General features: G+C 40.4%; 2 protein-coding genes across 3 annotated transcripts in view; one reads left to right on the top strand and one right to left on the bottom strand.

Moving 5' to 3' along the window:
* Positions 1-1,538: 1,538 nt before the first annotated feature.
* Positions 1,539-7,732, bottom strand: lztfl1 (leucine zipper transcription factor-like 1). Of its 2 annotated transcripts, none has more exons than XM_063873919.1 (10): positions 7,436-7,732; positions 6,990-7,114; positions 6,651-6,845; positions 4,757-4,814; positions 4,249-4,320; positions 4,101-4,166; positions 3,923-4,000; positions 3,498-3,656; positions 3,301-3,404; positions 1,539-2,520 (listed from the first exon to the last, which is right to left on the bottom strand). In XM_063873919.1, exons 1-10 carry the CDS (start codon positions 7,436-7,438, stop codon positions 2,502-2,504), a joined length of 879 nt encoding a protein of 292 aa, XP_063729989.1. In that variant the 5' UTR covers positions 7,439-7,732; the 3' UTR covers positions 1,539-2,501. The 2 variants fall into 2 exon arrangements, with proteins under 2 accessions (XP_063729989.1, XP_063729988.1); XM_063873918.1 differs by having other exon boundaries at positions 3,498-3,674; positions 7,436-7,730.
* A 2,141-nt stretch (positions 7,733-9,873) lies between these two features.
* Positions 9,874-26,452, top strand: part of LOC134884097 (dnaJ homolog subfamily C member 13-like) — a 28,012-nt gene continuing 11,433 nt past the window's right edge. Inside the window, 22 exon segments of the mRNA XM_063912750.1 lie at positions 9,874-10,043; positions 12,543-12,623; positions 17,521-17,596; positions 18,551-18,700; positions 19,104-19,145; positions 19,254-19,454; positions 19,540-19,746; positions 20,312-20,407; positions 20,648-20,739; positions 20,949-21,115; positions 21,909-21,988; positions 22,067-22,236; positions 22,341-22,373; positions 23,056-23,155; positions 23,266-23,373; positions 23,463-23,618; positions 23,722-23,778; positions 23,860-23,981; positions 24,197-24,272; positions 24,389-24,484; positions 24,588-24,728; positions 26,042-26,059. Of these exon segments, the coding sequence (XP_063768820.1) occupies positions 12,556-12,623; positions 17,521-17,596; positions 18,551-18,700; positions 19,104-19,145; positions 19,254-19,454; positions 19,540-19,746; positions 20,312-20,407; positions 20,648-20,739; positions 20,949-21,115; positions 21,909-21,988; positions 22,067-22,236; positions 22,341-22,373; positions 23,056-23,155; positions 23,266-23,373; positions 23,463-23,618; positions 23,722-23,778; positions 23,860-23,981; positions 24,197-24,272; positions 24,389-24,484; positions 24,588-24,728; positions 26,042-26,059 (2,256 nt within the window). The 5' untranslated portion in view covers positions 9,874-10,043; positions 12,543-12,555.

Below are 26,452 nucleotides of genomic sequence, written 5' to 3'. Positions count from 1 at the left end.
TTAACCCATATGTTCTATTATGCTCGTCTCTTCTTTCTGTTTAGGTCATTGATACCAAGTCCATGATGTAACTAAAGGTTTCTCCTAACTTTAGCTAACATCAGCCACCAAATGGGAACATTTGACTATGTTTTTCAGAAGTTACATGATCTGCCCCCTAGACTAATAAGTGTCGTTCTGTATACTGTATAGTCTCCCTCTGCTGTCTTTAACTTTGTCATACTAATATTAAGGGAACTTTTAAAACTCAGGATGATAGTAGCATCAGCCACACAATATGCATTTGTAATGTTAGAGTAAAGCTGAGAAAATCCCACCATCACTGTTTTTAAAACCATACAGCCTTTAATTAAGAAATGATTGTTATTGTCACAAGCTAAAAGTCTGCTTTACTGATTGAAAGGGGTTTTGTCATGCTTGTGAAACTGAGAAAACCGCTATGATGCCTTGTCTGTAAGTCAGTAGTCTAGAAGCGACTGTGAATGTGTATCACTCGGTGTTAACAGTCACACCATATTGTGGGAAAGTACTGTCTCTGTCACTGCTGTCAGCAGAGCAGCATATTGAGTTTGGTACCGAGAGGCACTCGTCACCACTTCCTGTATACCTGCTCGCTGTGATTTATTCCATGCACTGATAGACAACTGTTCAGCATTTGCATCCTATCTGAAAATATCAGTAGTTCTCTCTCATGTGCTACTAATAGAAAACAGAAGCATGTACACATGCAAATGTGAATTCACACTTACAAGCAAACAAATGGAACACAATAATCTTCCCCATGATCTTTATTTTGACCAAAAGGATTTTAAAGAATATAGTTTTTTTCAACATGTGTTTTCTCTTTAGTGTGCTTTGCCCCCGCCCCTTTGTTTTGTACCTCTACTAAGGAAGAAAAAGTACACCACATCACATCCAGTACACCACCATCATCAGTTTACACCAGGGACAGACTGTGGCTTGAAGAGTTTCACTGAAAACAACAAGGTGGTTGACAATTGGCTTACTGTTTACCATTTGTGCTTCTCTGCCACAATCTCAATCTACTGTAGTTAAAAGAACCAAGCAAAAACATTGTCACCGCAGTTGTAAAATCAAATCCTTTTATAGATGTTGAAGTTAACAGACTGCTTGAGGGTGCATTTCCAAATCATTTGTAGTCCTTTCTGATTTCCTGATGTTCAATCTGTCCAAACAGCGGGGCGTTTCTTGTTTTATTTGAATAAATTAGTCATTTTGAGCATGAGACTTTACATTACCACATAAGATAACATTATTATATCCCTGCTAACTGATGTAAATGCATGCAGCCTTAACTTTTTTGAAATCAATGCCTTATTGCACTCTGGCGCCACCTTGTTGATCAAGATGTTACAGAGACAGTAAATATAATCACTCTTAAATGTATAATTAGTCATTCATCCATTCTTCCTCCTTCAAAATGGTTAACCAGTGTCACCGCTTATGTCATCAGCCTAATAAAATACACTGTAAACCTAAAGGGAATAAGACCACAGCTGTCTAAAAATGACCACACATTTATTTGTTAACAGCTTTTATTACCCCATACTTTGCACAATACAAACAAATGCACATCTAGCGTAGTATCGGGGAGATGTATTACACTCTACAAGAGCATTACTTCATGAACATCATGTAAATATTCAGTTTTTTTTCTCTTACACTCCATCACCCACAGCAATACGAAAAGTACACAGCTAAAGAGACAAAAATATTCTATGGCCTTTGTGCAGCGGAAGTAGGGAAATCATTCTAGATCACTAACCACATCATTCAATATGCAAGAGCAGAGAAAATAAATGCAGGACATTTTGGTTTATTTCCGATAAGCAGACTTTTCACAGAATGTCAGATCATTGGAAATATTTTTGAGTGAAATGCAATGAAAGTCAAAGCAGTGGTGACCTATAGGGGCGTTACTTTAAAGGTGGTCACTATTAATAAACAGACTGGCTTGGGTTTAACTGAACAATGAATAACTACAAATTGGGCTGCTAAAATTAAGCCTTATCAGCAAATATCAATGACCCTGTGCTAGAAAGCTAAAAATCACCAATAACCATCTGAAAGATAAGACTGCAACGCTTCAGGCAGACAGTGAGCATCTGTCAAAATCAGCAAATGGAAAAGGCCTCTTCAAACAGGGACGTGGCAGAAATTGCATAGAGCACTGAGGGAAGTCTGCTAGCTACTGTAAGTGAGCTCCAAGAACTGAGACGTAGAAAAGAAAGCACAGCCGAAGAATGCTATCATTTCTCAGAACCTTATCAGTGTGAGAAGTTGTGTGTGCTGCCAACCTTTCCGCTCACACTATTCACTAAAGCCAATAACTACTGAAGATGCCAGATTAAGCATGGATAGAACAGTTCCTCGTGGAAATGCTTGTTTCTGTCTCCAGCAGTGGTTTTCTTGTCTGGAACACAGTCAAACACGTTGGTCCTGTCTTATCCTCTGGACCTGTTCAACCAGCTGTGAAGAACTCATTCACTGGGCTCATATCTGAAACACAAAAGCGATAATATTGTCACAAATTTGAATATTATATATTAATATCTAACACAAATCTTTGATGATTATAATAGTCAAAAGTACTGAACAGCACATATTCATCATGAAGGGCCAAACAGTGTTTCTAATGCCGCTTTTCCACCAACTCGGAGCCGGAGCCGGAGCTGGAGCCGATAAAGATCTGGTTTTTCGTTTTACTTGAATCACCATCCGTTCACTGTTATTGATCATTGTGAAGAGCAGGCGACGTTTTCCTAACACTTTCATAACAGCGTTGTGATGCCAAACAGCGTCAATTCAGACTGAAACACATTCACTTGCGGGGAGGGGGGGGGGCGCGTATGCATCAGCTGCTTGTTTGACAGTCAGACAGTGAATATGAATCAGTCATACGAGGGCAGGTAAACGGTTACGTCACGGCGCAAACAATGACGCAATGACGCAGCTCCACTTGACCTCCACTCGGCCTCTGAGTGGTGGAAACACAAGGGGTGCTACAGGCTAGAACCAGGAAAGCAAAAGATCGGATCTTGAACCGGATCCGGTTTGGTGGAAAAGGGGCAAACAAGACTCCCAAATATTTCTACACCAATGGATTGAGTACTAGCTTTTGAAATATGAAATCTTAATGTATTTTGCTTACAGAAAGTTTAAAATCTCAACCATTATCCGTTTGAAATAATGTATTTATTGAATTTATTAGTTTAGATTTCCCAAATGCATTTTTCAAGCAGCTAGGAATGGAATATTCTGGATGATGATTACACTTACCTCTGCAATCGTTTTCTAATTTCTTTGATCTGCTCATTTTTCTTGGTCAGGATCTCCTTCATGTTGCGGTAGGCTGCAGTTTGCTGGAACTTCTTGTCCAACTCCTGCAAATCAAACAAAACCAAAACATCTGGTCTAAGTTCATAGAGTTTATCTAAAGATGCTTGTAGCTGCAGGTAAACACCACAGTGATGTACCTTCTCTGCCAGGGACAGCTGCTCCTGCACTCGCAGCAGGTCGTGTTTAGCAGAGATCAGGTTCTCCTGCAAACTCTTCTGGGACACAGAGTTGGCACTTAGAGACCTTTCATAGTCGTCCCTCAGAGCAGCCACGGTGTCCTCCAGACTGCCGATCTCCTGTGATCGAGCAGCCAACTTAAAAGGGAAAAGACACAACATATAAGCTCAGATAGAGTGAATGGCAGTGATCGCTATTCCTACAGAATCTGTCCCCTATTCCTACATAAGGCAACACTTTGGTGCGCTGGGTACATACCATTCCAGGTCCAAGTTAGCAGTTAAAACCAAATGACAGCAAATATTCAGACGCAACAAATAAAAATGTGGCAAAAAAATAGTTGAATGAAATGCAAAGTCACAAAGATGAGGCTCCTTTACAGTACCTGCTGTTCACCTTGCACCTTCTGAAGATCTTTCAGAGCCCTCTCTGCCTTGCTTCTCTCATCCAGTGCACTCATTGCCTGGGAGAATACATACATAGCAGACAGTTAACGTAAACTAGTGGATCAATTCTAAGAAAAGATGCTCTGTGATAAAAGAAAATATGAACATTTACTACACCTGGGATTCTAAAGTCCGCAGCCTGGCTTTCAGTTTATAATTGTCCTCCTGTAGTCTGGCTATCTCCTGGAGAAATATTTAAGATACGTGTAAAGGGGTGTACAACTTTCTACAATCTATATGTTATCCATTCCATATATTTCTTTACCTTGTTAAGAAGTTCAGACACCCCCCCTTCATTGAGTGGGGCTAGCTTGGGTTTGCTTGTTTCTTGGTTTTTCTGGGAAGTCAGTAAACAATTAAAAGTAAAAATGACAGAACAGTTTTCACCTCTTAATATAAATCATGTTTGATATGCCTTCCTATTATTGTACAAGATGTAAGGGTAAAAGAAAACAATCCAGCTAGATTTTCTTCGAAATGTCAACTTGGCAGTATTTTTATAAAGGTGTGAAATGTGTAAACCAATGAAAGAGTGAAGTATTGCATTACAACTATTTGTTATCATGAAACTACACGTCAACCTCACTGATGTGTGACTTTTAAACCACAGATACGTGTGAAGGGCAGGCCTGACATATGAAACGACGAAAAAGAGAACAGGAACGCTCTTAAGCTACTGCATTCCAGGTGGCTGTGAATGTCCTTTGAACAAATGATTAATGACAACTTTTATATTCATGGTGCTGTGTGTAAGAGCTGCACATTATACTCACCTTATCAGGGGTCTTAAAGTCAGTCTTCTCAAATTCAGCCACTTGTTCTAACAGGTCCCTATAGGGGTAGAGGAAAGAATGGGAATTTTAAAGGAAATGACAGAAAGGAACACAAAAAAGCTTGAAATATCATCTATCGATTTAAGAATAATTATAAAACATTTGTCTATGAAATACAAAGTATCAAGACAAGTTCATGTTGTCAATACTTTGTGAGCAAAACAAAGTAAAAGTGATCTGTGTACTATCCCCGCTCACATCTGTCACCACGCCACTACCGTGTTTTGATACTTTCAAATAATCTACCATATGGCAGTTGTGTATCTTTGGCAAGGATAATAAACCCCTTTGTTTTAGATGACAGTTGGGCACTTTAAGATGTATGTTTGTGGTGAACAGAGCAGTTCTCTGAAAAGCTCAAATGTGGTTTTTAAAAAGCAGGTTGAACACACGTAGACCGTGACACGGGGCGTATTCCCTGCTTTACACACCGTATCAGTCACGTAGGGCTGAGCTTTGAGAAAAACAAAAAACTCATTTATCCACCCATGCGCATGTTACGAACAAAAAACGATTCCATAACATGCTCAGTGTAAAAGGTAAAAGGCTATAAAGGTCAAAAGTTAGGTTAGGTCATCTGAATATCCCAGGAGATTCACTTTTACTGCAGAGCGTTGCAATGACGAACGGCATAAGTGCATATTCTATATTAAACCGATACGGAAAATTAACTGGTGACGGTGATGAACATGGGAAAGCTTCCTCAATTTATTTTTGAAAAAGGGAACATGATGACAAGACTTTAGTTTGACATTAGTTAGATATCAAAGCCAACATTTTGAAAACAGACACTGAAATTATTTAATTTTAGGACGGATTCTTCTATATCTCTTAGTTATCATTCAAAAACCTCAATGTTCTAAGACCTGACTTTATCTGTGACAAAAGCTTAAACACACCAAAGTACATTCTGAAAACAGTTGCCCGTGATTTATCTTTATTACTGGTATCATAGGTACATGCCTGCATTGCTCTATGTTCAGGCTTGTAATATGAAGAGGCCCTTTTGGTGCTTTCTAACAGCAGCAAGAATGATGATAAATTATCCTGGAAAAAAAGCCTATTAGGTTACTGTCGGCTAATAAGCTACTACTAGCAAAAAATAAAACGTTTTTTTATTAAATAAACTTAATCTAAAACATCTGAAACACTAGTACGTTTTTTAATTATTGTGATTTATAATGTGTAACAAAATGTAAATAAAATCCCACATTAAATTGAATTTGAAAGGGAACAGATATAGTCAGTTCTCCCAAATTATAAAAGACAAATATAATTTACCCTTATTGCAAAAACGCCTTTAATTGGAACATTTTTTAAATATGATTTTTTCTACTGGGTTGAACTGCCATTGTGGTTTTCAGGCTAGATGAACATACCTGCAAAAAAGGGAATGGAAAAAAGGGTTAATTTCAGATTGTGTATGCGAGCATGTGGCTTGCCAATGACCTTTTTGTGTGGCATAAACTCTTAACATGCAAGATATCTAACCTCAACAGGAGGAAGTGGTTCAAAGTGAAGTCGTTTTCTCTCATGAACACAAAGGTGTATCTCAAGTTTGGAGGGCCTTGCTTGCTTCTTACCTTGGTGTGGCACTCTGTTTGACCTTGAACTGTCATATCATTCCATACTATCTCAATTTGAACATGTTTTTGCAGGTTATTTAATGTGGAAAATGAGACATTGGATTATTTAAAGGTGCAAAAAAGGGCGAATACGATTTTTCACACTAGGACATCATATACTGCTTTCGGAGCAAATATCACGTTGACCTTTTGACAAATGTTTCCTGTGTGTCTTTGAACCTGAATAGGGTTCCTTCTTCACTGCTCACCTGTTCTCCAGCTCTGAGATATCACTCTGCAGTCGGAGGTAGAACTTCTCGGCCTGTGAGAAGAGCTGCCTGAGCAGCAGCACGTTGGTGTGGGCTGTGTTGATGAGCTCCATCTCCACCTCCCCACGCACCACCGCCTGAAGCCCGTCCAGCATCTCCTTCACCTCGTCCACTGTGAAGGTTTCCTCCACCAGCCTTCAGGGAGAAACACATACATAACAGTTCCAACCCACCTGTTGTAATACATATATTTTCCTTTTATTGAATATGAATTAGAAGTTGGATGTACATACAAATTTACATATGATTTTTTAAAAAAACGTAAGTGTAACAACCCACCTGCTGTCTTTGAGTTCTTCAAAGCAGGAGTCAATAGTCTTTAGTCTCAGGACTCTCTTTGAACGTGCAAATCGCATGTAATTGATGACTTCATTCTGATGCTGTTCATTAAACCCAAATTCAGCCTGCATGGAGACAAGAGTAGAGGAATCCGTGAAGAGATTGTCATCACGGATGTCAAATGGACAGAGAGAAAGAGACAGAAAGAAAGCTAACGGAAACCACAACTAGCTCATGAGCTAACTTGAACAGGATTTCCCCTTGCTAATATGTGTCGGCCTATTCACATGATCTTGCACATAGGCTACTGTGTGCTAACTCTGGGGATGATTGCTGACTCTCTATCCGTCATTTAATAAAACAGAGCGAGACGATTAGCATGCTAACTTCTAAAAGCAAACAGGTGGCCTGGCTACTCTTAAAAACAAATGATCGAAACTACTTACCATGGTGGCTGTGCAGCTAACGTTAACGTTACTAAGTTAGCTAGCTTGTAGACTCTGGTGATAAAAACGAAAATGGGTGTTTCAGCCTCTAATTTAGGCCACGTAACAAACAGACTAGAAGCAAACGGAAATGTGGTGGAGTCGAGGGTTCTACTAAGCTATTTTGTAGAAATAGTTCAACTCAGTGAGGAGGCTAAACGGGGTTAAATCATAGCTATAAGATTATCTGGCAGATCGGCTAGCCTAGCTTTCCAGCTGGTGTTTGCCTTGAGAATGCCTTGGTAACGGAGAAGAGCGTCATTGCCTTGGTTACTAGGGGTGCGTTCAACGGCGCTACGTATTGCGTGCAACATGAATGTTATGGTCGAATGGTTGTTAAATTATAATATATATCAATGAAACGTCATAATAGAAACGTACATACTTATTAATATACAACATGTAGTACAGGCTTTGGCAAATCGTTGTTATAAAATAAATATATATGTTATTTTAAAGCAGTATAAAATCTTGTCTCATTTCTTGTAAAATCCAAAGCATATTTGCCGTCATTCATTAATTTGGAATTACTAAAGTACTCATTTTACAGGTCATAAATGCAAAAAGGTCAATATATACTATATTAAACCATGTTTTTGTGTGTTTGTCTATGTATGGTATTAAGCAGTAGATGGCAGTATTGAGCTAATGTGTGGTTTGGTAATAGACCTCTGCTCCTCATCAATATCTTCAACAAATGCCTTTTTTTTCTGTGGCACTCATGACATGTACAAATCACAGTTTTAGCAGTTGGCCCTAGTTTGATGTAATAGTTTTAAATAAAAGTTTTAGAATAGAAACTACAGTGCAAAACATGATGGCATATTTGACACTTATCGCCACAATTTTGAGTGAATTTCCCCATCATATTAAACCACCGACAGTATGTTTAAAAATATGACCGTTTTTCTTTTGTATCCAAACATTTTATTCTTCTTCAATGCATGTTTCAACTGATCAAGTGATGGGACTCATAATGGCTGCTTTTTCATCATTTTACCTAATTTGACTTCATGTGAGCCAATGGAAAACGTCATCGAAATTGAATGTCTACTTGTGTTTTTGTCACTGAAACCAAAAGGACATCACTATCTATTGTGTTAAAAATGTTTTTCTAAGAAGAAAAAAAAAAGAAACTTTCCTCATGTCTCTCTAGCTGTAATTAAATTAGACTAACAGGCAGCACATGGTTGGTCACCTAATCGGATGCCTCAAAATGTGACCATTCGGTGCTGCCCTGCTTCACTGTGCAACATCAGTCAGACACAGAGACCAAGATGTTTCCCCTTTACCTTCAATCACGGTGAGTCACTTACATTTTGAAACAAGGACTAGACACCTTGAAACCATATTCTGAAGGGTCAGAGATTATGCTACTGTTTTCAGTTTTTGTCTATGGTAGTCCCTGGGGCTGCTTGTCCACAGTGGTCAGTTAGACCACCTTCTAGCCTATGAACTACTCTAGCACACTCTCAAAGATATTGGATTGTATAATACTGAACATCATTGCAAACCAAATGTGTTATAAAAAAAACAATTTATTGAAAAATGTAATGTAAAATAAACAATTAAGCATTTCAATAAAGCATTGTAGGCAACCTACAACCATAAGTTATTAATAGATGCATTTTATGTAAACTGTTGTACTAAGAATGATATGACATGAAAAAACAAACATTAATGTACATGTACTTAAGGTTGTGTATGCAGGTGTTTTTTTCTTCTTCCATTTCATATCAACACAAACGATATGATACTGTAAATGTGTTGCCAGATGATGTTTGTTCTGGTCTTAATTTTCATGTAAGCCTACCTTGTGCTCACTGTTATAATAATAGTATTGCTGCATTGATAGTACTATGTCCCTAGATGGCACACTAATCTTTATTTTTCCAGTTGTCTCTTTGTAGGCTACTTAGCAGGCCACTGAAACTGGAAACCTGCACTTTAAGTTTTTTTTTAAAATAAACTGTACGCTAACAAGAACTGTTAGATGCAGATAAATGTACATGTAGAAATAGGAGAAGGTAAGCAATTCAACAAAAGTAATTTAGACAGTTACTTACTTTTAAGCAAAGTGACTGACAAAATCGAACTATCACTGAATAAGAGTCTATATTTGAGTGTTTGGTGTTTGGTTAATACACTCAGTATAATGTATCTAGTCGCTTATTCACTCTTAAAAATGGAAACTAAAGATTCTCTATTACAACCCTGTCAGCTCCAGCCACGCGCAATTCACTGTTCCAAGGTCAGTTGTCGGCTGTATGTATCAATACAAACAAGGGAGGAAATTGAGAAGAACTGATCTCGGGTCGGCCTCTCGATAATTCCGCGTCGAGACACACCAATCAGCTGACCGCCGCATGACAGGCGGGCCTCACGCGTGCGCAGTAGGACTCTCTTGGTATCAGGAATATGGCAGCGTCCTGAGCCCTGTCGGGGGGAATACGGCGTAACTGAGCACCTTCACCACCAAAGTGGGAAAACTGAGAAGCACCACCCGCACTCAGAGGAGGGTGGGGGGCTGAGGGACGGCTTCGATAATTACCCGCTAGCGAATTTACAGGTAATTGCAACCGTTAGCACCTGCCGCTGTCTTCAAGCCATCTTCTCCATGTTGGCTTGATTGAACCCCGCTGCTAATGCGACTAGCTAGCTCTTCTGCCAAACCCGAGTACAGTGCTAGGTAGTCGCTAGCTTGAGGCTAACCCAACATTAGCCTGCCACAGCCCCGTTTTGCATTTAGCAAACAAACGCTGATAACAGAAGTGTCTGGGTTATCTATTATTCTAGTGAGGAGGAGCAGCATAATCGACATCTATATAATGGGCTGTCGTTCTTGTTTTTAGCCAGTTAACCGTGTAGGCCCGCTGCAATGAAGGATAGTTTGGCTAAGCGCTTGAAAGCCAGGTAACGTTAATTCTGCTTGTCATGGATTTACTTGACAGATCGGGATCCAGCGCACACCATCAAATGGATTTAATAATCGCGGAGAACTTTTTCAACGCATTTTGTGTAACCTTTATGTGTATATCTCTAGTCACGAGTAAAACCATCTGCAAGCAAGTGGTTCATGACATCCCTATAGAGCCATTTAAGATGAAGTAGAGTAAGCGCAAGCTGGAAGGGGGATGATTCACACAATTGGCAAATAAGAGGAGGACATTTCAACACGTCTTCAGTGCAGAAAAAGCTTTTAAGAAGAAAACCAGATTGCAGAAACCAGCATGATATTCGCTTTATGTTTCTTGTTATGTCAATATCCTATAGAATATGGAGACAATGCTCTGCTTTTGTTGAGCTGTCATTTCAGACATGGCTTATCTTCAATTTAGTATTAACTGGAGATGTAAAAAAAAAAAAGTCAGGGCCATACAATGATGTAATCACAGATGATCACTTCACCCTTGTACCCACACTAATGCAGTTTTCATATCATTTTTATTGTGCTTTTCAAAGGAAACAGGTGATTCAACCTCTGTGAGAAAGCAGAATGAAATAGGCAGAGCAAAGGAGATGTGAACACAGTATTAAATGGTTAATTGTCGTGGAACTTAGAGTTTAACCTGCATCTGTTTCTCGTTAACTAACCAATAATAGGCTGATTCAGGTCCCATTTCAAAAGCGGTGTTTGCTAAAGTTTATGAAAAGCTGTGAGTCCTGTCTGGAACAAGTTTTCATGTAAATGCTTTGTGCTTTGCTTTGGGTCTGGTTCCATTTACGTTGTTTTACTTTTTTGTCTTTTTTTTGCTCAACTGTGTCAAGGATAGCCCATCATTACATTGCTATTGATCTGCAGACAGGCAGGAAGAGGTGGGAGGAGTAATCACATGACTCAATCCTGGACTCTGGCAGGACTTTTTAACTCCTCAAAGCACTTTCTACCCAGTAATATATGAGAAACTGCACTGCCCTCTGCAGCAGCAAAGAGCTTTCTGCAAAAATCTCCTATTGTGCATTCCATCAGCCCCCCCTGCTCTGGATTAAATTAATTATGCAGCTCCATGAATGCGTGTCAGAAAAAAACAAAACTGTTGATGCAAAACTTGGCTCTTGACGTTTCCTTGCAGCTTTGTTTCTCCTGCACAGGCATCAATTATTGAGACGCAGACACTCATTTTGAGAGGTCCTTGTCCAGTGTTGGTGGACTTGCTGTCCCTTGCTTTAGCCGCACACAGAAATGGAGAGGAAGGAAAACTGGAGTCAGATTTTTCCAGGATCCTGGCAGAGTGCTGACACAGGTTCCTCTTGTCACAGTGCAGCCGCCAGCAAAATACTGCGCTCAGGAGAGGAGAGGAATTCCATAGATTTGATTAATTCTTGTTTTTTACTGCTTTGTTTGAAACCATATTGAACCAGAAGGGAGCTTTGAGAGCATATACCTGTCTTCAAGTTGAATTGTGAGGATTTTTATTTAATTTATACTTAAGGCCAAAACAGAGACATGGCTTAACCTCTGTTTATCTGAAGTGATCAATAGGCCAAACTGGCATGGCACCAGACTATATTGACACAAGCTCAGCTGGTGCACTGTTGTGTTATTTCTCTATCTATCATAGACTGCAGTGAAAGACCTCTGTTTTGCTGAGTAGATTGTATCTAGTTCCTTATCAGTTTGTCTCTTTTGGAGTCAATCAAAGTATATCAAAGTAGTGGTTTATACTAATTTGTAAGTCATGTGGTACCGGCTGCATTGATCCTGCGGTTCATAGCCAAGCGAATAACAGTGAAGAATCAGTGTGTCATGGAGCGCAGCACTGCACATGGATTACTCAGACGTTGAATAATCACAGTTTTTCTCTGTATAAGTTGTGTAGTTGAGGGAACGTCATGTGGGAGTCTCTCTCTTCAAGCTGCAATATGTTGAATGACTGTGTGAAGTGTGTGTGGCAGTATATTGGAATGCATGTTAGAAAAACTTGATGTAGTAATGATCTGTGAAGGTGCAGGTTATTTGGTGACTTTAACTGTAGGTCACCCTCTTTTGTGGAATGATGTTCTCTTTTTACCTATTTGTGTTTTTTATTTCACCCTAATCTTTATAACTCTGCTGTCTGTTTTGTAGGTCCCGTGAAAAGATGAATGTCGTCAAAGAAAATAAAGACCTGGCCTGCTTCTACACCACCAAACACTCCTGGAGGGGAAAGTAAGACCCAAAACACGTTGTTATAACCCCACTGATTGTATTTCAGAGGTGGAGCCTTTGTCTACACTACCTCTTCTTTGTATTGATTTACAAGGCAACATCTACCTAAATCCTTCCCTACATCACTTTGTTTGTCTTCTTCGCCTAAAATCCTGACGCAGTTCTTCCATCGTGTTGACTTTCCTTATCTTGGACATGGACAGGAGGTGTGCAGACCACTGTCAGCACTCGCTGATCAGCACTAATGGAGTGTGTGTTGCAGAGCTGCACGTCTTATGAAATGTGACCCAAAGACACAGACGCTGACAGTAAACGCAGCAGAGAAAAGTCCTAAGCAAGATGGTTCATGATACAATAACATGAAATACTGCTTTAAACAATGTAGCTCTTATCTTAATACTCCCATAATTGTAACTCCAAGGGGCAACTTCTTTTTTATTGAGAGGAAGTTAAAATAAAACTATAGCTGCAATAGGTGCAAAACCCCTCCTATCACTCCAGTAAATCATCATGCATTTCCTTTTAACACGTGTATTTGTTCTCTTGCTACACAAGTATTTTAAACTTGTAATTACTCATGGTTAACCACTGATTATTATTGCGATAAACACTATTACATTTAAATCAATTGACACCACTTATACAAATACATCACTTGTCCAGGAAGATCATTTCCAGATGTGTCGATTATCAATTTGTTTTAAATGTAGTGCAATAAAGGCAAAGTAGGGGCTACAAACTTTATTTCTGCTGTAAACCAACCCTAATTACCATGATCATCTAGTGCAAAAGGTATCTGATTCCATGTTTATAGATTCTAGTTAAATTACACACTATGTGACTTGATGTAAATACTTGGTGTCCGTGGAAACTAAAGGATGGAGAGGTTTCAGTTTGAGTCGGTGGCATCGCATTACCAATACCTGCTCTCTAAATGTCTTTGTGCCATTAAGGTCTGCCATTGACTTTGGTAACTGAAGCAGGGCTGCAGAGCATTAGCCATCATCAAAGCTTCATCCTACTAATGCTTCCTGAAGGGTCTGACATAGACCAGTGTTGATTTATGTGTGGTGGATACAGGGGGAGGCCGAATCAGAGCGACAGAGTGGCACACTTTAAACCCCCGTTGGTGATTGGTCTGAGTGGAACGACAGATTTCCGTGACCCTCCTAAAGACTTGAAAAAGCGTTTCGTCAAACACGCCTCTCTATCAGGGACGAAAACTGCATTTGAAGGTCATTTAACTGTCATTCCTAAGAGAGAAAGAGACAGATGAGAGGGCACAGACGACTCGTGAGAGGCGGGGAGCATGGAGAAATGAAAATGAAACTTAATTTGTTGCTTCGGGAATGCAATTCAGTGAAGCGTAACTAGAGTTGCAGACATAAATGTACAAATGCTGACATCAGGAGATTAACTTTTGACAGTTGTCTCATGAATCTGTCAAATACATTTCAGAAGAACTGCGTCATATGCCCTTCTGCTGTATGAGAAGGGCGCGAGTCACACAGAGCTTGAGTAGGCCAACAGTTATAAAATGTGTCAGGCAATCCTCTTTCATCTTGCTTTATAACAACCCTCAGATGTTGTGGGCTACTTTGTCTCCTGTGAATCCTGGAAGCCATGATCTGGTTTGAGTTATAACCATTTGTAGTCTAAAAACATAGCAAAATGTCCCTAAGGAAACATACCTGAAGCATACTTAAACGTACTGTATCACAGATGAGAGGTGCACAGCCCTCCACTGTAAATACAGATCATGATCCCAAAGGTAAACTGCAATTAGATGCATCTGTAAGTGCACCCCTTAGCCATAGACAGGATTCAGCCTCACTTACACTATACCAGTATAAAGGACGTCTAACTCTGAATGCAGATATGGAAAAAGTCCCTTTTTACACCAACGTGCATGTATTAAAATGACTTTGGCTTCATCTCCTAGTTGGCAGTTTGACACCAATGATCCAACTTATATTTGTCACATGTTAAATAATTGGACTTCAGGGCAGATTTGTCGGCAGATACAGAGAATTGCTCATCTGTTCTGCAGGGAGTTGAAAAGTTGCTTTGTAATTTCCCCTTATTTATGTCCTTAGTGTTTAGTATAGCTGGGAGATTTATCCTCAAATCATATCAAATACTTTTTCCAAAATAGTTGAAATTATAAAATATCTGAAGTGATTTAAGTGCAGCATTTTTTCCACCCTCCGTCTTTACCCATGATCATGTTTCTTTCTGTCTTGTGACTTGTAGAGCATATTAGATTTGGGTCCTAATGAAAGTCATTTCACGGTTTTTGACACAAATGACTTTTCTCAAAGTTTTCTGTCACTCAAGGGTTTCCAAGCACAGCGGGTCTCTATGCTTTCCCCAAGCATGAATATGCAACAGTCTCTTTTGAATCTTCTTTGAATGCATTCATAAGTCTCTATGTTGTTCCTAGACAATGAGGACGCCCTGCTGCTACAGATGCTATGCAGTTTTACACACCAGTACATAGGATGCGCTGTTACTATAGTTTGTGTATATTAAAGTCCCGTGTCAGTTGTCTCCAATATTATACAGGGTCTGGTTTCTCATTTAGCTCCTCCTCTTTGCCTCTCTAAAACTAATGTTTGTCGAGTCTCATCCGGAGGATTACGTTGCATTTGTCCTAGCTTTCTTTTATGTTGTCCAGTGAATCTTCAGCTCAGTCTTCTCTGTGAGAAATGTTGTTAAAAGAGGAGAGGCTGTGGTTAAGGGGGTTTAGTCGGATACAGGAAGTTGCTTAATGTGATACATTATGAAACCCGTGAGAGGAAGGAAAAGCTCTAAAGACAGTACAACTAAATGAAGAGTAACCTTATTCACAAACTATATCTGTGGTGTACTCTGATTTTCATATCTTTGTATGGATGGAAATCTCAACCACAGCAGCATGAGCTGTCAAATAGTCAGGAGCAAGGTCAAGTCATTTGTTGTAGTGAGAACTTGCATAAAGTTATTTAAATTCCTAGGGTAAAGAGTGTGCTAATGTAGGCATTATTGTAGCTTATGTGTCTGTTATACAGGCTCCAACTCCTCTCCTCTTATCACTGCTTTACCTTGGTTATGGAGTCGGCTTACACTGTAAGGGGCATACTTCAGCCAGACAACCTGTTTGTATTTTTGCAGTCTTTTTGGTCACCGTTCAAAGGAATGTTCCTCATGATCAACTCCATGCGATTATACATGCTTTCCTTATGTTCAAAGTCTTAACTCTGATCACAACTATGTCGCATCTAAAGTCCAAAAATAATATTTTGTATCACAAAAGAAGAGACGTACAGTTTTATCATCAGATAATGCACACGGTAGCCATCGACGGTTGAACATTGCCTTGGTACTGAGACAGTATTAAAGGGGGGGGACAATGAACACACAGAATGAATAATTAAGTAAGTCTGTGCTGACACCCAGTTTAGCCAGCCACTTAGCACCAAGGTCGAGACATGTAGGGAGACAGCACCCTGAGATCAGTCAGGCCTTCAGACTCTGTGGACAAACATGACGGGACCTAGAGTATTGTGAGAGTAGAGGGTTGGGACAGAATTGCAAATGCTTTTTAATGAGGAAGGTACACAAAAAGGATTTGACATTTGTCCAATAGCCAAAAGGGAAGTACACTGACTACGGGATGGGCCTGAAAGTGATCTTCCATGCTGGCCCTGCCCAAGCCCACTGCCTGACCTGTCTGTTTATGTTAGTCATTTACTCTGAGTGCATTATGGGGAAGACACTTCTCAACGTAAGTTCCTTTTGATAGGAGTAGTGGGTTATCCACGCCAGTGAGGATGTGCAGGAAAGAAAGGGAGCAAAATCAGCATGTGCACTGTTCACACGAAAATTGCTATGGAGGTGCTAAGAACATGTTGTCCATACAGTAGTTAAGCAGGCATGTATACTAGATACAATAAACTCCTACTGTTAACACTTAACCAAAACAGTGGGGCAGAATGATATGAATTTGGCAGAAATTCACAACTGATGGTGTTGGCAAACCGCACATCAATCGACCGCACGCAGAAGTGCCTGCCTACACACACACACACACACACACACACACACATAGGAAGCAGAAACATTGTCAACATTGAATTTCATACTTCCTTCCTACTACTTGACAAAAGCCCCACTCTCATAACAATTCTGATAAATTAGTGGGATGTTTCAGAGTCAGTGAGTCATTAACAAACCGTCAACATACGAAAAGTGATGACTCTTTGTTTTAAAGTCACAGCGAGGCCAGATTGATTAAATTACATAGAAGAATATTACATTTCTTGGATAAAAGTTCATTTCTGAAGTTAGTCTTTCAGGCTGTAATCCTCTAGCTCATCCAACTTCTTCCACTGTATTTATTGTTTATTATTTCTCTTATTTTCTTGTAAGGTGTCTTTGAGACTAGGAATAGCGGTATATATAAATGATGTGTTATTATTCTATTCTGATCAGAGTTAAGCCTACATGTTTGAATTATTTGCTATCAAATTGTCACGATAGAAGCTTTTAAAGGGGCAGTTATTGTTCTTCTTCTATTTTCTCCTGCCTGCATCTTATCTCAACAGATAAACCTCAGAAAATGTAAATAATAAGAGCTTTTGATCCCTTTCCTTTTTGCCTCGTCCTGCAGTTGTCGTCCTGATAAAAAATGTATTCAGCACATTGGAAATCCCGAGATCACACGTGTTCTGTTCTTACTGTATCTGTTAGCTCTGCTGCAGCTAACCCCCATCTTTGAAAGACCGTCACGCACCCAGCCTCCTTTCCCACACTCGCTGATGTTATGCGACGGCTGTTGTTCCTGCTGCTGCCATGTGTGGTTGGCGAAGGGAAGGCTTTGTTTCTGACTCATCCTCTCTCTCTCTCTCTGTTCCAGGTACAAGCGAGTCTTCTCAGTGGGGACGCATGGCATTACCACTTACAACCCGACCACGCTAGAAGTAACAAATCAGGTCAGTGTGTATGCAGGCTGGGGACAGGAACTCCGCTGTCATTCTGGAGCGTTTTGTTTGCTGTCGCTATCAGTGCCTCACAGGAGCTTGTGGGATATGCTGATCTTGGTGTCATGTGACTATTGAAAATCAATTTGAAGCACACTGCTCCATTGCAAAAAGCTGAAACAGAATTTTTAACATCTGTTGCTCAGCCTTTAAAAATTCACATCTTTCTTGCACACTTAACAGCAGCATGTCTTGACAATGGTAAGAACTTGAAATGTATCTGGAATCAATACCCATTACACTCTAATCCACAGTCGAGAAAAGGACTGAACGGCAAATCGTGAATCATTCGTTCATGCGTCATGGATGTTTTAAAGCAACGACTACACAAAGTGCTTTTTGTAAATGTGGGGGAAAAGGTACAGGCAGGTTGTTTATATTAAAGAAAAGACCAGTATGAACTAATAATCAAGTGAATTCAAGAGAACACACATCCAGAACTTGAATATTTAGGCAGGCCAAATACAAATCGTTCTTGTAAAGGTCTTAAAATGTGTGAATAGTGTTTATTTTGATTGTGAATGCTTTTTCTTTGTTGATTACCATGACCCAAACAAACGTTACCAAAAAAAATGAACCTGTTTATATTTTAAAAGCAGTATTTGATAAGCGTTTTAATACACACACAAGAGATTGGATTGCACTTAATGAACAGTATTTGTCAGCAAATATCACTGTTTTTTATCAAGTTATTTTATTTGCTATTCTGTTATCCTTTATCTATTCCTATAACAGTTTCCACGTATTGGTGCATGGAGGAGAGGTCATAAATAAATACATTGAAACGTTTGTATACTGCTTATATAAATGCTGGGACTTAAAGTACTATCTTTTTTCATGTTCAATCTGCCTGTGTATGCGTGTCCATAACAACATGTTTATCTCTGTGTTGTTGTTGTTCACCAGTGGCCTTATGGGGACATCTGTGGCATCGGCCCGGTAGGAAAAGGCCAGGGAACAGAGTTCAACCTTACATTCCGCAAAGGCAGCGGCAAGAAGTCTGAAACGCTCAAGTTCTCAACGGAGCACCGGACCGAGCTGCTCACAGAAGCTCTGGTGAGGACAAACACTCATCACTTCACTGCCGTCAGTCACCATCACCAAGCAAACGTCATGCACATATTCATTCAAATGGTCTCAGAAGGGGTGTTTGATGTGGTTGGTCCAGGCTGTTTAGTGTGCGCCACAGCTGCACATTTTGCTGTACTGTCTCAAACTTTTTTTTATTATATACTGTTTTGGAATGCAATGCTTGCACATCACAGGACTCCCTGTTGTCATAAATGTGAATCAGCAGATTAGTTTAGTCGCTGTAAAGAAAAAGGGTTGTAAAAAGGAGGAAGGGATTTTTTTCTGCAGTAGATTCAACATAAGTACAACAGGGAGGATTTGAGAGCATGCTGTGGAAATTGCCACTAAAATCTAATGCCTGCTATTTCTTTGTTTTCCTTACTCACAGAGATTCAGAACAGAGTTTTCAGAGGGAAAAATAACTGGCAGGGTAAGTACTGAAATCCATAAAATAGAAGAATACATTTAAGTATGCTTTTGCCCCTGTGGTGACCCCCAGAATAAACGTTATTTACCGTGTGTGATCAACCCCCCACAGCGGTACAACTGCTACAAGCACCACTGGAGTGACACGCGGAAGCCAGTGAGTTTGGAGGTGACACCGGGTGGCATCGACCAGATCGACACCCAAACCAATCGGGTGGTTTGTTCCTACGACTATCGTAATGTGGAGGGCTTCGTCGAGCTCTCTGACTACCAGGGAGGATTCTGCATCCTTTATGGAGGCTTCAGCAGGCTGGTATGCATTCAGAGTTTGTGTGTGTATGCTTAAGTTTAATGTTACATGTTGTCTTCATATTTCCTTTTCCCTCCTTTCCTTTCAGCATCTGTTTGCCTCCGAGCAGCGGGATGACATCATCCGCTGCGCCATCGAGCATGCCGGGAACTTCATTGGAATGACGCTACGGCTGAGGAAGGAGGCGCTGACGTTCGAGGACTTTGTGACGGACAGGTTGGGGAAGTACAGCTCGGACGACAGCATCACTTCACTGGCCGAGTTCGTGGTGCAGAAGATCACTCCTCGACACCGGGTTAGAACATCCTGGTTCTCATAGTTCCTCATAGTGTTGTGTGTGGTGGTGGTGGTGGGTGGTGGTCAGGTTGACATAAGATCAATGGCTTGCTTATGGGTTCACTTGACAGCTGTTTAAATGGCTGTTTTTACATGAGACCAACTAAAGACAACTTAATATTTACTTGAATCTTATCAACACATTTGCGGATCCTTAACTAAATTCAAAAATATCTAAATATAAGATCTAATTTTAAGTAATACATGTGTAAAATAGAGCTCTAAATGTTTTGAGCCTTGTGCCATTCTCTGGTTTTCTTTCCTCTGCGAATTTGCTTCTTGCATAATGAAACAGAAGCAAATAAGTCACGGTGTGTTTACTTTTAATGTAGTATGAATGTTCCTTTCGTTATCAACTGATGCTATGTCATGCCTCATGCTTTCATGATTTAGATGCAATCAGTGGCATTGATAGTGTCTGTTGTTTCAGGGTCTACTTCTGCTTTGTCTTTATAATATCTTTTTTGAATCGGCATTCAATACGTCTTCTTTCATTTTGTTGACTTGTATTTGTCGTCCATTAGGAGCCAGTGAAGCGTATCCTGGCCCTGACAGAGACTTGTTTAGTGGAGAGGGACCCGGCTTCCTACAACATAGTCACCATCAAACCCTTTGGAGAGGTGAGCACTCACAAACTAAAGCAATCATAAAGATTTCAGGCTGAAATGTTTACACTCACAATTTTGTTCCGTCTCGCTGCACTCCTGTGAAGATGCATGTAAATGGATCTGCTCCCCTTAGATTCATTATGTATGAACTACATCAAGTTAACAGCTGGGATGAAAGCACTTGAGTCTGTGTGAAATGAGCCCTACCTTTTTTTCTCTCTCACTCCTGTCCTCTGTCTCATCTCCCTTCAGGTATTTGCTCTCATCTGTGATGTAGACAACCCTCAGGTGTTTACAGTCGAATTCATCCGAGGTCAGATCAGAAAGTTTTCCTCCACAGAAAGGTACACATACACCTGTCTTTATGTATGTAGTGACGCAGCGGGCCCTGGGGATTTCTTAAAACGTTGTTCTCTCTTTATTTACAAAATGAGTAATATGCTTCTGCTGCATGGCGACTATATCCTGTTACTGTGTGCTCAGTGTCAGTCCTCCATCACACAGAATCATTGCTAATGCATTCAGCTGGGTTTGATTGTGTTTACGTCTGCAGGGACTCCCTCTTAGCCAGCCTGCTGGATGGAGTCCGCGCATCAGGCAACCGGGACGTGTGCGTCAAGATGGCCCCCACGCAGCGAGGGCAAAGATGGGGCCTACTGAGCATGCCCGTGGACGAGGAGGTGGAGAGTTTGCATCTCAAATTCCTGGCAGCACCTCCTAGTGAGTCCAAGCCGTCATTCTCATGAGATTCATATCAAATACAAACCCTTTAGGCTCCTCGTATGTACTTTAGGGTTAGGATATGCCAAACATTAGCACGCTAGCATGGTCATTTCAGAATGTTGGCATGCTAACATTAGCGTGTACATTAAAGCTCTGCTGTGCCTGCCTCAACTATTTCCATAACATTCAAGTCACAGATATATATTTATTTTTTAAAACAAATACCCAGCGACCCTAACCAAACCCAGAAAGTTGTTTACAAATGCCAACTGTTGTTGTGAAGTTATTTCCAGAATCCTTAAAGACTATTGTGACCATCTGTAGTAAAACAAATTCCATCTGTTGTAAGAAATGACATAAATCATGGCTCTTTTTGTAAAGCACAAGCGACATACTGTATTAATTGGTTGTTTTCTATGAATAAATTAGACTTAATTAACATTTATTTAAGCTAATTTAACTCATAACTGTTACATAATCATACTGTGCATGATTTGTCAGTTTGGCTACTAAGGTTGTTTATATTAGAAAAAAAGGCGACTTGGAAATCCTTTTTAATCCAGATGGTTCTAAGAGTTTTGGAGTATTATGGAAATACCACACAACTTGGATCAAATACAGATCTTTATAGTTGTTTATGTCTTGACAAGTGAATAAACTACATGGTTCCTTGAATAAAATGCTACTACATGGGATGCAAAGTGGGTCTACCTTGTGCTTACAGTCTTTCACAGAGGCTCTTAGTCTCTTTATTATTTTTTCATTGTTCTATCCCTCTTTCTCTTTTTAGATGGGAACTTTGCAGATGCAGTGTATAGATTCAACGCCAACATATCCTACAGTGGAGTGCTGCATGCAGTCACCCAAGATGTGAGTGTATTTAATCCAAGTGATTTATGTTTATCCATAAGTAGGATCCACACTAATCTATTTCTTATTTCTCTCCAGGGTCTGTTCTCTGAGAACAAAGAGAAGCTCATCAACAACGCCATCCTGGCTCTTTTATCCCAGGAGCTGGAGCTACCGACGGTGAACGCCGAGCTGGAGAGCCAATTCCAGGCCATTCGCCGCTTGGTGGCCTCCAAGGCTGGCTTCCAGGCCTTCACCCAGCTTCCCAAGTAAGAACGCAGCCGTCGTCACGCTTCACCTTACTGCGGTCATTTACTTTGAAGTGCATTCTTTTGTTGAGCTGCTGGTAACAGGCATGCTCTGTCATTCCAAGGTCTGGTCAAGGGTCTGGAGGCACAGATGCAACGTAAATATGAATCCATACATCTCAGTCTGCCCTTTTACCTGTCTCTGTTTCTTATCCTCCTTGTTCTTTTCCAACGTCTCTCCCAGCTGTCTTGTCGATCAGCCTGTTTTATCTTTGATCTGCTTTCATCTCAGGCACTTCAGACGAGAGGTTGTGTCCCTTCCTTGTGCTCAGTCGAGCAGTCTGCCGCGATTTGTTTTGACCTTCCTCTCTCGACATCTCATACTCCTCTCCGTCCATCTCTTTCCCAGTATCTGCTTTGCCCATTCTACCTTTTAGATTTCCGTACATCCCAATCTAAGAACCCTGACGTCTTTCTGGGTCACTGAGATGTATGAGAGGAACTGTATTTACTGTTTATTATTTGTTCCTGTGACGCAAATGAGAATTGGTTTTCCAGAAAGATTCATTGCTAGGATAGCTTGGTGTTTCCCTAACACAAGACACCAATCACTTAAATACATAAATGGTTTATTTTTGCTTTTAGGGAATCCTCTCTTATATTGCTACTCTTTTAGTGTCACTGAGCAAATTAAGCAACACGCCACTTCTAAAGCAATGAATTCTTTGTGTATCCAACCCCAGACCTCTTTAAATAACACCTTATTTGTATGTTTTTATATTCAGTTGTGTTTTTGAGGCATTATTTTAAGTGCTGTGAATGTGTGTATGTGTGTTCCAGGTTCAGAGAAAAATTGGGAGTAAAAACAGTCAAAGCTTTGAAAAGGAACAACAACGGCGTGACGCATGCTGCCGTAGACATGCTCTGTGCCCTCATGTGTGTAAGTATCACCTGCATATCTAGACATCAGACGACGGCACACACGCATACAACCGCTTGTCTTTCATCTTTCTGTTCGCCTGAGAGCTTCTCATTCATGTCTCTCTGCAGCCGATGCACGATGACTACGACCTGAGGCAGGAGCAGCTGAACAAAGCCTCTCTGCTCTCCTCCAAGAAGTTCCTGGAGAACCTTCTTGAAAAGTTCATCACTAATGTGGTACTGTTCTTTTTACCGTCTGAAAGCTAAGGAATTTAGAAGTGATTGTGAAATATTAACCCTTATTCCCTTTTTTCTTTTGGTTTCAGGACCACGGAACCGGAGCTCTGGTCATCAGCTCCTTATTGGACTTCTTAACATTTGCCCTGTGCGCCCCCTACAGCGAGACCACAGAGGGGCAGCAGTTCGACATGCTGCTGGAGATGGTGGCCTCTGATGGACGCACCTTGTTTAAACTATTTCAGGTAGTTAATTTGTGTGAATAAAAACCCCAACTATAACAGTTATATGACTGATATAAATTGAGTAGATGCCTGTGTGGTAAATTGTGGCTGTCCTTCTCTCTAGCATCCCTCTATGGCGATAGTGAAGGGAGCAGGCCTGGTGATGAAGGCCATCATTGAGGTAAGCCTCTCAAAGTGTGTGAATGTTTGTAAGTGTTAATGCTGTGAGATGACTTACCAACCTGTGTTTTTTAATATGTAGGAGGGAGACAAGGAAATTGCCACCAAGATGCAGGACCTGGCCCTGAGTGAAGGGGCTCTTCCGAGGCATCTTCACACCTCTCTGTTCACTATGAGTGCTGACCAGCGGATGCTAACCAACAGGTATGATTTAGTCTTTTTTTATCTGTTGGTTATAGTAGATAGTTTATTAATCCCTCCATCTACAGTTTCATACTTCACTAATACTATAAAGCATAGAAACCCAAACTGTCTGATAGTCAGACAAAGCTTCAGTTGCTAAAGTAGATAAACAAAAAGATGCCTTCTCTAAAAAACAAAGCCATATAACTATTACTGCTATTTTTTTTCTTCCTCAGGCAGTTGAGTCGTCACCTGGTGGGACTTTGGACGGCTGAAAACCCTGTTGCCATGAACCTGCTGAAAAGAATACTGGTATGCTACAAATAGTGTGATCGAGGCAAAGTACTCCAGAATTTAAGCCAGTAAGTTTCTCTGGCAGCAGGGGCACCCTGTTTAACCCATTTTACTTTTGTCTTGTGTGCTCTCAGCCAACAGGCCTGCTGGCTTACCTGGACAGTCCTGACCCCGTCCCAGAAAAAGATATGGACAGGATGCACATCCGTGACAACCTGAAAATCGCCACGGTAGCTGGATAAACACCTCCCAATCCTATGTGTTTGCAGTGTGAATACACAGCTCACTTATAAAGTATTGGCCTTAATGTTGTTTTTTATTTGTTTCCCACAGGACCAGCTAAATCGCAACAAGGTGCCCGACTGGCAGCGGTTAGCCGGCAAAGCAGCCAAAGAGGTGGAGAAGTTTGCCAAGGAGAAAGCTGACATAGTGTTGATGCACTGGAGAGATAAGATGGGCATCGCTCAGAAGGAGGTGAGGATATATTTTAGTTTGCAAAATCGCTAAGGGCTGACATCCCTGATTTTTAAAGACAAGCTGCTGCTGCTGCTGATGTTTCTGCTCAGGCGTCTCTTAACTGATGCTCAGTGCTGCAGTATCCAGAGGCAACACTAAATAACACACTTTTTAGAGCTGCTGCTGCTGCTGCTGCTGCTGCTGCTGTTATTTTGCATGCAGAGCGGTGCCTGCTCTGATGCTGCCTGACCTTTTGGAAACTGCATTGTCATGATATAATGTGGTCTGATTTGTCTTGCTGTTCAAAATGCTGGTGCACATTTTTCATACATGTTTAACAGACTGTTTTTCTTTGGCTAAGGAGTGTCTGAAAGGTTCCCACAGATCCTCAAAAGTTGTATTGAATAAATTAAAAACACTGATTGTTTCATTGGTATCACACAGTCAGAGTCTTAAGATTAAAAGAAGACAGTTAGTATTATATCAAAATCCAAAGTTCATGCAGATCAGGATAACATAACCAAAAACAGTCATGTTTTGTTTTTGGGCTACTTAGCACTTTCTGCTAACTAGCGACAGCATGGGGACGTGGAAGGTCAATGAAACTTGCTATTTAACAACGGTTCTGCAGCATGGCTGAAACCTTTATGTCGTTTGTTGTCCAGGAAATAAAATAGAATAACTAATACAACTGGCAGTGGAAATCCATGTCCAGTGTTATTTATGAATTGGTTTGAATTTGTGTGGGCATTAAAAACTTGGTAATAACAAACCTGTGTAACCATGTGTTATAAATTCAAAGGTCACGCTTCTTTAAAAAAAATAATTCTTAGGAAGGCTGCAAATACTCGATGTATGGTCATTTTTACAGGAAGTTTGTGGATGGGTTCATGTTTGGGGTGTATTCTCAACAGCTAACTAAACCCTTTGGCCGATACCGCTTGCTAACTTAAGGTTTAACAAAACTGAAACATCTCTTTTACTTTAAAGTAAAGCTATAACCCCTAAACCTGCTTCATCTGAATGTCACCCAGCTTTCTGTTCTTAATGATTGGCTTGCTTTCACTGAATTTTCCCCAATCACAGTTCATGTTTGCATCACATATGTGTTGTTAGCTATTCATAAATCTAGTCTTGAAAAAATGATCTGGCATCATCAGCTAATAAATCTGAATGATTTTATAATGGATTTGTATGTCTATCACTTTGTATGATGCCACCCTTTTGTTACCATTGATCTCTGTTTGATCCGAGGAACAATAACCTCTCTGTGTATCTGCCCCACCCTCCCCTTGTCTTGTGTGGTTTCTCTGCTGTCAATGACAATGCAGCAGGACAGAAATAACCTGGTAAGTAGGACTGACCAATGGGATCCATGCTGTGTTTTTCCATCTTCTTTCTCTTGACCAAACCATTTTTCCATCTTCAAGTGTCACATTGGGTGTGTTTTTATATTCCGCCAGGCGATGACCTATTATCAAGGAATTTGTTCAAGTCTTTAAATAGATGTAAGAAAAAGAAGAAGTTATTACTGATTGTACACTAGACAATAAAAACACTTTCTGAATATGTCTTTTCCTGTCTCATTGTCAATAGAGGACATGTTCAGAGTCTGTTTTAGAGACATGTGTTGCTACTATAAATGCAAGAACTTTGCCAAGCATTCTGTAAAACCTCTGGAACCATACATTACACTGCTCACACCATATTTGATTACGCCGGAAATTGGCCTTATTGCTTTC

Source organism: Eleginops maclovinus, chromosome 21, assembly GCF_036324505.1.
Source record: "Eleginops maclovinus isolate JMC-PN-2008 ecotype Puerto Natales chromosome 21, JC_Emac_rtc_rv5, whole genome shotgun sequence".
Classification (NCBI taxonomy): domain Eukaryota; kingdom Metazoa; phylum Chordata; class Actinopteri; order Perciformes; family Eleginopidae; genus Eleginops; species Eleginops maclovinus.
This window is presented reverse-complemented; position numbering and strand designations above follow the sequence as displayed.